The following is an 11354-nucleotide window of genomic DNA, read 5'->3' on the forward strand; positions in this document are numbered from 1 at the left end:
TGGCGATAACCTCGTCGGGACTATAGACGTCTGACTGGCAGCGAGGCTCTATCCAGGATGCTTTTGGAGTTTAGACGAACCATGTAGCTTATCACAGGGGAACCTGGAGATCATGATTGTCTTGTTGAGGGGAATTAACGCATTTGCACACACATGGGTAACTGTGGACTTGATACTTTGTCTCAATATGATGGTCTCTTCTTGTAAGTGTTTCTTAACTCCTGGTTTTGTTGAGGGAGGTTTTCTGAGTCTTCCTTTAGAAAGATTGATTCCCAAATGTTTTGCAACATTTCTCAGTGGTGTCGCCAGATGTTGTGACCATTTCACACATCGCCCCATCGCAAATGGGGACCCCCTCTTTTTGCTTGTTTTTGTTCGTTTTCGCTTTCGTTTTTAGGGTTTTGTTAGTTAGTTAGTTGTCTGGATTTAGGGCCAAGCCTTAGGGTTTTAAATTTTGCCTTTTCAAGCCAAAATCCAGTCATTTTTGAGAGCTTTTGAGCTTTCTTTTCTAGAATGCAAATTTTGAATGCAATAAATTCGCCAAAATGGTCTAATTTTCAATTGGAATGTTCATGCAGAGCTTAAACTTGTCTAAATGATGACCGTCAATGTGAATTTTTGTCTGATTGAATATTTTGACCAAATTTTGACTTTTTTGAAGTTTGATCCTGGGCATTGGAATTGATTTGTTTTCGCCTCGTGAAGTGTTAAAATGTGAAAAATCTTGTTATTTTGGCCTGTAGGAGCAAAATCGCTCCTGTCCCTCAGTGAAGGACGGGAGCTCATTTCCAAATATCTCATTGTCCTTGCAGAGTCCAGACGAATTTTACGTTTGAAGTGATAGAGAACGACAAGATCTTTCATTTGAATATAAATTGGAGATTTTCATGAGCACAGAAAGGCCTCCAGGAGGAAAATCGCTCCTGTCCCTCAGTGAAGGACCGGAGCTACAATTCAAATTTCGCCATGTCCATGCAAGATTTTGATAACTCAGCAATTGGAGGACGTCCGAAGGAAGATACTTTGCCAAATGAATATAATTTGAGATGCAAAAAATGAAGGAAAATGACCTATATTGACTAAATCGCTCCTGTCCCTCTCCAAGGGACCAGGGCGAGGTACCTTGTAGCTCTCGTCCCTCTCCCAGGGACCAGAGCGATTTCCTCCATTTTGCAAAATCCAGACAAGGGTCAAGGCAAGTTTACGTTCAAAAACAAGGGAAAACATGAGATGAACGCATTGAATATAAATTGAAGATTTTTGGGACGCCCATAACAGTGCTAAATGCCTAGTTCGCTCCTGTCCCTCAGGAAGGGACCAGAGCGATTTTTGATATAATTACCTCTTTTTGCAAAATTCCAAACAATGACAAGGCATGGGTGGATAGAGTGAAGAAGGACGAATCCGTTGGATATAAACTCAGAGCATGGCAAAGTAAGATGAAAGCCACAAGGAAAAAATCGCTCCTGTCCCTCTCCAAGGGACCAGGGCGATACAATGGTGAAGATACGTCCCTCTCAAGTTCAAGGTCGTCCCTCCAAGGTTCAAGACCGATCCAAGCCAGGACAAAAGGTGGCGAGGACATTTCAAGGCGCTTTCATCATGCGTAAACACTTAAAGGACGTTAAAATGAAGAAATTGACACCCTATAACATAGATCGCTCCTGTCCCTCAGGAAGGGACCAGGGCGATGTTAGATGCATTGGCCATTTCATGCAAAATTTACGTAAGGACAAGACGTTGCAATATTTTAGAGGGTCCATGGTACGACAACAAGATGATAAACAAGAGTTTTGAACGTGAAATGATCATTATTTTGAGCATGGAGACTATATCGCTCCTGTCCCTCTCCAAGGGACCAGGGCGATTTGCTTTGGATTCCTTGTTTTGCTTCAAGATCAAGCTAAGTCAAGACGTCTTAAGATAGCATATGGTCCAAGGCATCGTTTGAAGATAATTTGCAAAAGTGTTGAACGTCCAAACATCGCCAAATAATGTAAAAGCCTCACATCGCTCCTGTCCTTTGGACAAGGACCAGGGCGATCCTATCAAAAACGCTCATATTCCTCCAAAATCGAAACAAGGCGAGGTTAAGCAAGACAAAGGGCGGCGTTTGGAAAACATCACAATGAAGGATCGAAGGTCAAAAATGCAAGGTGAACGCAAAAACATGGAGATCGCTCCTGTCCCTCTCCAAGGGACCAGGGCGATAATGGTCATGGGACGCACTTGCTCGCACAAGAGAGGCATTCAAATTCGAAGGACCACCAGATGATCGATTTGGGACGTGAAAATGAAGGAGTTGAACGTTGAAAACGCAAGAATCATGCCAAAGATGGTGAATCGCTCCTGTCCCTCTCCAAGGGACCAGAGCGATGAGGTACGTCCCTCTATTTACATATTTTTTGGCGCCAAATTAAATAATTTGAATTTTCTTTAAATGCTAAATCAATTTAAAAAATTGAAAATCCATTTTTTATTGGCATTTAATGTGGCGTTAAACATTTATTAGTTATTTTTGCCTTATTTAAAAAATCGAAATTTGCAATTAAAAAACGCAAGGCATTAGTAATTAATTAATTAATTAATAAAAAAAATCGATTTGAGCGCTCATATATGGAAGTCGGCCTTGTTATGTCATTGCAAATCATTTAAAAATCGTTTGAAATTGTTATATTTCATCAAGTCGGCCAAAGAGATAAATCGATGAGAGCGCTATATATATAGGGGGGTGAAAACTATTATTTTCACATCATTATTTCACCTCTCTACATGCGAATCAAGGAAGACAAAGGAAAGTGTTAAGTGTGTTTAAAGATAGTGCGAATATTATCCAAGGTGGTGCGAGTTTCATTCATCCAAGGGTGGCGCGCTTAGCTATCAAAGGTGGTGCGATTCCAAACCAAAGGTGGTGCGAATTTGAAGATCACGCCTAAGGCGAATTTGCTAAAGACTTGGAGATTTATTTGTGCGAATTTGAAGATCCATTTGAGACCACGTCCAAGGCGATAAGTGAAGATCACATTCTATCCAGAGGTGGCGAAGTCAATCTTGAGGGGATCATATTGAAGATTATTTATACCTCAATTTTGCCTAGGCAAATTTTGTTTTTGCATTCTAGAGTTAGCTCTCTGTCGAGGTATGGCGATTTAATTATTATTGTTTTATTCATTCATCGTCATATTTCAAATTTTGAATTTTAAATCTCTTAGCTCAATCGTTGTATTTTAGGAAATGATAACTCTAGGGACTTATCATGAGGTTTCCTAAAATCTATCTCTCTTATCTACGTTATTTATTGCAAAATCTATTTCTTATAATGAAATGTTGTGTAGGTATGGCGACCCCAAAGGCGGGAGCATCCACCAGTCGCTCGGCTCTCATGAAAGAAGATCAGAAGACTGAAGAAGTGGAGACCAAGATCGTGTCCAAGTGGAGCAACATTGGAGATACAAACTTGGGGAACTTTAGCACGAAGAAGTTCCGAGAGGTCCCTTACATCGGCAAGCCATCACCTGTTGCCCGGAGAATAATAGAAAGTGGCATCATTAAGGCGGCCGGTTTTCCTCCAGCCATTCAGTGTCACGAGTTGATGATCGAGTGTGCCCGTCATTACAATCCACAGTCCAGGACCATTGTGTCCAATGAGGGAAACATTTTGGCGTACCTTTCAGAGGAGGCCATAAGTGAAGCCTTCCATCTTCCAGAGCACAGGGACATGATATACAAGAGCATTGAAGGAGCTAGATCAGTGTACGATGATGATCCAGATGCTTGTCTAAGCATAATCAACAAGAACTGGCTACTCAAGAGTCGTCCCCGTCTGAGCAAAGTACCGAACACACCACACCGGATCGATTTCCAAGAGGAGTACAGAGATTTGATCACCATGCTCAACAGAGTTACAGGAGCACCTCATGCCTTCTATTTTGAGAAATGGATGTTTTATTTCATCCAGGTGATTGTTCAAGGGAAGGGTACAATACATTGGGCTAGGATAATTAGCCATCACTTAGACGTACAGTTGAGAAGACTCAGGGCTACTAAGTCCTTCCACATGAGTTCATACGTCATTTATGCCTTAACCAGGAGCGTTGAGTACGCAGGACTACCTCACAGAGGAGTGATTGGAAGAGGACCCGGCAAGGTCAGAGTTTGTGAATCCTATACCTACTTGCATCATCCACCAGGGAAGAACTACAAGTTAATCAATGATACTTTCACGATGAACATCACAAGGACGTTGCAAGGAGGGATTCACAACAGATTATCTCAGGATGCCCAGGAGTTAATCAAGAGGTACGGTGCTTGGTTCATTCAGTTTCCCAAGTTCACTTACATTAGAGTGCATGGATGTCCTTTACCTCCATACATGTTGCCAAGGTACCCGACAGACAGGATTGTGTTACTTGAAGTAACAAGGCAGTTGGCAGCATATGTGAAGGCATTCAGACACAGACATCAGAATGGAGTTCAGGTACCTATTATTTTGGGTAATTCAGTTGAGGTATGTCCCAATGTCTCAGCCATGGATGACGCAGAGAGGGAGTTAGCCTTGTATCCTTTTTCATCTTTTGCTTGGAGGAATAGTTTTGATCCTCATGGACATTTAGAAGAGACAGTCGGTAGAAGATTTAGACATGAATACCAAATGGAAGATTTTATGATGAATCTCCTAGATGATCTTGAAGTGAAACGAAAGATACATTCTAGATTGCCTCTGGATTTCATCAGGAAATGTAAGATTTACAGAGTAGCCGACCAAGCTCAGGACAACGGCAGGCACATCCAATCTTCATATGATAGAGAAAGCAAAACAATAAGTTTGAATTGGAATGAGCCCGAGGCCGTGGATTTAGATGAATTGATGGCACCAGTCTTGTCTTGTACTCGTAGATGGGTAGACATTCAACATCAGAAGTTGAGAGAACAAGGCATAGCCATGTCTTTTACTTTGGAAGAAAAGCCAGCCGAAGGAGGAGCCAGCGTTAGTGAAGGCAATCCTAATCCTAGGAATTCAGGTGAAGGTAACCTTCGATGTGCCAGTGAGGGCAATCTCCATTCGAGAGGTTCAAAGAGAAAGGAAAGATCAGAAAAGAAAGAGCCTTCCAAGAAAAAGCAAGGTGCTAACAAAGATCAAACACTAGGTACTTCTTCCAGGCCAGAAGATAGAACAGTTCGAGTGGAAGAATCCATGGAATCGATGGTACAGAATGACAGGCAGGAGGAAGAACAGGCACAGCATGTTTCATCCGATGGATCTCTCCAAGACTATGATTTAGAAGAAAATAATGAAGTAACATCTCCTCCCAGACAAGAAGAAGTAGTACACAAAGAAATTCAAGTTCAAGAGACAAGATCAAATATCCCAGATTGGTTGAAGGAAAGATTGACTAAGGTGATCGTAATTGAGGACGAGGACAGTGCAATCGATCTAGAGAGCCTTGTTGGACGCTCACATATGACAACAGAGAAGAAGAAGGCTACAAAGATGTCCAAGATGATTCGAGATGAGACTGGATCTAGAAAACTGCAGATAGCTACACCGGCGGCAGACAAATATGAGGGTGAGATCCTAGCAGAAGACTATCATATACAGACTATTGAGTTAGGACCATCCACAGCAGAGCAGACTTTAGATGATGCCACCGACACATTTGAGGCATTGAAGGATAAATTTAGAGAAGAAGTAGAGAAGAATAGAAAGCTTGAGAAAGAGGTCGGTGCATGGAGAACATATTTCAGTCACATCAATGAACCTTTGGGACGTCAGGATCCAGTTAGATCACCATTGCAGGCATTGCCCCTTCAATCAATCAATGAAGCAGAGAGATTTAGGAATATGGTCCAGCGTACATGTAATTGGATGGATAGATCTCACACGGTGGCCATTGAGTTTATTACAAGGATGTCGAAGATCACCCATCAGGCTAACCAAGTCCTTGAGATAATCCACAGACTGATGGCAACAGTAGATGCATTTGCCCATACCAAGGACGTTGTCATTCCTGTCTTGAAAGTTATAAGACATACATCCAGAAGAATTTTAGCACAAGAGAAGATCTTGGAGGGCGATTCTCACAGTTTGTTTCAGTGGTCAACCTTACTCCATATAAAGAGTGTTCTCTTTGAGGACATCAGTATTAGATGTGGTCAAGTTGAGGAGGTGATCAATCCGATCCAGGACAGAGTATTTGAGGTACTTCGTACCATTCTTGGCAGAAGGATCGAGGTCGAGACAGATGTGGATTTACAAGAATTTGAAGATAGAATCAAGATCATCTTTCGCAAGGACGCAGATGTTACAGATGAGCAGTATGATCAGATGTATGCCACCATGCTCCTAATTGATAGAACTAAGGAACTTGAACCTACTTGGGACACAGCTCTTCTAGATGCATTTGATCAGGTTATCCACTTAGAAGAGAGTATCAAGAATCTTCCCGAGATTCCAAGCACAGAAATCGAAGGAATTGTGACAAAATTCATTGCATATGCTAAGAAAGAGAATTGGAAGGGGAATAAGATTCTAGATGAAAGGTTGTTACAGATGACATGACATCTTAATTCTCATTGGCTGATACCTCCTAGATTTTTGTGCCAAATTTAATATTTGGCTATGTATTTAATGTTGTTCAGTAAAAAGGAGGTCATTTGTAACAAACCCTAATTAGGGTTTAGGTGTCATGATCTTGTCCATTGATTTACTTTCAATCTGGACCTTTCATTGTAACTGGGGATGCTATTTATACCCCCATTTTTCATTTCATTTATAACAGAATAGTCAATAGAGAAATAGAGAATAGAGTTGTAAGCAATTTTTATGTTGTAGCAAGATTGAGTCTTGAAGAGAGAAGTTCAAGCAATTGTTGTATATGATGACTTGGAAATCAATAAAATATTGAAGTTATGGTGTTTTGTTGCAAGTTTCTTGAGTTATCTTCATGGTTGTTGGATGTACTTGAATCACGCTCAATCAAAGTAGTTTGTTAATTTGAAAGACTAAGTGTGAGATTTGATATTTGGTAGGATTCGCAATCCAAACCACTAGCTTCTTGCTGATTGTAGGAACGCCTTGCGTGGTCGACTGGAGAACACCTTGAGTCCTTAACCTTCAAGCATTTTCGTATCTAGGATATGTACCTTCGTAGTAGTGTCCTTGGTCTTTGATGCATTGAACATCATTATTACCTTAGAAGATCGCACTAATTTCAGTTGAGTTGTTATCTTATGGCAAAATTGAAATTGGTTGAGTCTTGCCAAATCTCATTCATGCTAAGTCGTTCATAGGATTAGACTAGATTAGATTTACTCAAACCCTGTCCTTTTTCCTTTTTTTGAAAGTTCCTTTTAGATTAGTAAAACCTTCGAACTATTGAATCCGTAAGAAGCCTTGAAGGAAACAGCAAATCACATCATACCACTAAAAAAGCTTGTCCACACGTGGAGACCCCACTAAAAGAACCTTGGAGTCCACCTAACTGATCCTTTTTGCAGATCTTCAGCAGTTAGAGACTATTTTCTCAAGAGAGGATAAGATGCCTAATGGTATTTTATTCTGTGTATGATCGTGTACAAAATACACGTCAACAATATCCCATATGGAAGACCTAAATTTTTTTTTTGTCAAAATGTTTCTTGCACATTTTGATCTATAACAGAACTTTCTAAAGCACTTGAAGCATTCTTCAAATTGGGCCAAATTACAAAGTTTCATTTGACAAAGGTCTTTATATTTGTAGCATCTTTGTTGGCAGCTGGAGGACAAAACTCATCTATCAATAACTGTGTGAGAGGCTTTATGGAATTAGGAGTAAAATAGACCTGGGCATTTTTCTCATTAAGAGTTTTGTCATGCCATCACTGTGCTGTAATTCCCCATAGATACTGCACTGCAAGGATAGCACCTTGTTCTTCAGTTAGTATACAGACATTTTGGATTGTGGAAAAGGTATTACATCATGACCATTTATGTTCCACAGGATCCAGTTCGTTATCAATATCCAAATACCATGGCTGAACAGGGATACTTGCTCCTACCATCATGGTATATGGTAAGTCTGAAGATGCTGTCTTCAGTTTCTTATCCAGCTTTTGATTCTTGTTCTTCAAGGCTGCAAACATTGGAAGAACTGGTGCCAATTCTTTTTCTTCTTTTGACTCTGATTGAATTTTCTTCTCCTCTTCTGCCTCAAGCCAGTTTAGGCTTACTTCCAGCACTGCTAACTTGTTTTCCATATTTTGCAATTTATTGTTTTTATTCTGTACATTGTCACCCAATGAAAGTAAATTATTTAGAGACTGATCTGTACATGTCTTTTTCTCACTGCAATCTTTCCTAATCAGCTGTAGAATATTGCTGTTTTTGGATATATTGGTATGGTTCTTGCTTCCTGGTTTATAAGATATTAGAAGATTATCTTGGCAGAAACAAGGACAATCACAAGGATGGCTTTTTCACTCTTGGAGAGTTAAAGGCCGTGGAAAATAAGAAATAAAGTCAAGAGCATCTCCAACGATACATTGTACAATGAAGTTAAAAACAATCTGGATTGCTTATAGCAGAATGGAGTCATCATCATCATCAAAAATATTGATGCATAAGTTATATGGAGAAAAAATACCATAGAAGTTAATCAATGAAAGTTATTGGGTTCTCTGTGGTTTAGGGAGCTAGTTAGAAACTAGCATAATCGTTGATATTAAGGTTTGCAAGGTTTCAGGAACATAGAAGTGGCAAGCTTGTCCTGTCCCTTGTATAGGCAGATTGTTGCTTTGCCTTTCCCTGAGCTTGGGCTTCCTAGTCTAAAAACCAAATTAGGTACTGCATTAGACAGACACACGTCTAACATTTCTTCTGGTCATGCTGCCCTGTTGAATTTGTTATTCCAATCCTGAATGCATGCATATTTAAGGTAGGTAAATAAGATGGGCTTTTGGCCAAGATACATTTGTTGACTTTTCAACCATATCTCCATGCCCAAGGATATCATTCACAATGCTTGATAGTGTTACTTGAGTTTTAGTGTTATTTGCATCTCTCCTTAGTTCAAAAATCTCTGAAAGAACATTTTAATAAAACATGGTTGCCTCTTAGCCCCCATATATTCTTGAAGCTTTGGTCAATGAGCTCAAGTTAGAAAATAATTGTCTTTATTCCTCATTATGGATATTGAATTCAATAGTTTGACATTAATAAGGCTAAGTGCCTCTTCATATTGGACCCCGTGTAAAATATTATTTCTATATTTTTAAGCACAGAGGACTTGTATCACCCTCATAGAAAAAACATGGAACAACAGTTCGAAGCGAAACCTATGATTATGTATTAAAAAATCTATCTCCTTACCATGGAACTACTTTATCTGCTCTACAATGTTCTTTATGTAAACAAATAAGCTTTCTTTGCCATACTGAGTAGTTCTTGCGAACTTTGCATTAGCAGATTGGAAATATAAAAGTTGATATTTATTTTAGTTAAATAAATTCCATTATGTTTGAAGTTTGATGAAGTAACTGAAGATTCTCGTGATGTCAAATATTCAGGTTCTTAATGCTGCTGAATTTTCATATGAGGAATATGAGGCCATAAAAGAGCTTCTGCTACCACTTGGTCGCAATCCTCAATTTTCCTCTCAGAGTGGTGGCTAGATACGTCTGTTGAGCTCAATAATTTTACCATTTTCATGAGCAAATGAATGCCATCATAAGAATTACATGGCCTTTGTTAAATGTTTTAGTTGGAAAAAAATAGGTAAATGTGAGGGACTAGGGCTATTGGAAATATTATCATCAGAGAATATAGATTACAGAAAAATTGTAAATATTTGTAAATTGGTTGCAACTCAGGAATGCACTCTTGTTATGTTGAAATAGTGCGTATTGGGATGATTGCACTCTTTTGAAATTGTTGAATATTTTTCTGTTGTTTTTATAGTCGTCTTAGTAAATATGAGCCTTTGACTTTTCTTTGTTTCGTTACTTACACTTTAATCACAGGCGGATAATATAAAGAAACAATAATAAGGCTAAGTGCCTCTTTATATGGGATATTTTTTGTAAACAAACAAATGATGAAAGTTTTATGATATCCCCATATTCGTTGTTCTGGCAAAACATCGAGTGGCAAGAATTCAGTGAACTTGTTAATATTGGGAATGCATGTACTTTCTGTACATTGTACAGTATAGCTGTGTTGGATGAAATTTCATTTACAAGTCAATTGGAAAGGATAAAATCCAGCAAATCACCAGTCAGTTACGAGACCTTCCTACTTGCTGTCAACTAATATTTAATCCAAAAATATAGTGATGATGACGCAGTTTAATTCAAACAAGTTAGTGGGAAACCTTCTTTTGAGAAGTGGGTTCTATTTTATTTATTTCATTTGGTGGACCTATCTACATGTTAAATTCATATCAACCGAAACGAATATTTATCTGCCATCAAACTTTTCCAACTGCAAGTAGAAGTCTATATGATAAATGGGTATTGCAACATTTGATGGAAATTTGAACATGGTATTTTTATTTTTATGGTTATCGGTTTGGTCGGATCCATTTGGATGTGGTTGTTTTTAATTATAAAAGCAGTGTTAACAAGGGTGCCGACCCTTAAACATAGTCACAGACTATCAAAAACTAAAAGCCCGCAGGCAGTACAATACAAAAGCATATGGGAGCAAGCCCCAACTAAACAACTATCAGACCTTCAACAACCCAAACCCAGCGCAAGGGCGGGGGTGGGGAGGACTTCCCCTTCCGCCTGCGACAAACAACCGTCCAGGCGATACTATCGTTGGAACCATCAAAAGAATGCTCAAGCAGTGAGGAACCAGCTTGGGAACCATCACTAGAGCCAACGTTATGCTGCTGCAGGGCAGAAGCCAGCTGACGCGATGCAACAGGGGGCTGCAGGGGATCGATAGCAAGCTGCTGCAGAGGAGTGGCATCAATTTGATTGATAGACAAGACATCACCGGGCTAAATTTTATACGTAGCACTTCTTATTTTATTGTTTTTGGAATCGCCAAGCCTCTTATTCTTGGTCAGAGGGTTGAATTCTATGGAACATAGATCCTCACAATAGCATTTTGTTTGACATGGTGATCTGATTTTACAAAGCTCCTGAATTCCATTATTTTTGAAAAAATTACTTTCATTCTCTTCAACCTGGAGACTGCATCTATTATCAGTTTAAATAATCATGAAATGAAATTTTTAAAAATTACGACAAAATTTTGCTTGTGAAAGGTTGAAATATATATATTTTGTGATGTGACAAAGGAAAATGTTCATGGGATAAGCTTTTTACTAATCATGCAATTGAACCCTGTTATGATAACCAGTAAACGA

At 39.2% G+C, this 11354-nt stretch overlaps 1 protein-coding gene across 1 annotated transcript in view; it reads left to right on the forward strand.

The window, feature by feature from the left end:
• LOC131031136 (putative RNA polymerase II subunit B1 CTD phosphatase RPAP2 homolog) overlaps positions 1-9981 on the forward strand; it is an 84488-nt gene extending 74507 nt beyond the window's left edge. Inside the window, exon 6 of the mRNA XM_057962175.2 lies at positions 9547-9981. Within this exon, the coding sequence (XP_057818158.2) occupies positions 9547-9651 (105 nt within the window). The 3' untranslated portion in view covers positions 9652-9981. The remainder of the gene's footprint in view (positions 1-9546) is intronic.
• Positions 9982-11354: the final 1373 nt, after the last annotated feature.

This window comes from Cryptomeria japonica, chromosome 7, assembly GCF_030272615.1.
Source record: "Cryptomeria japonica chromosome 7, Sugi_1.0, whole genome shotgun sequence".
Taxonomy (NCBI): domain Eukaryota; kingdom Viridiplantae; phylum Streptophyta; class Pinopsida; order Cupressales; family Cupressaceae; genus Cryptomeria; species Cryptomeria japonica.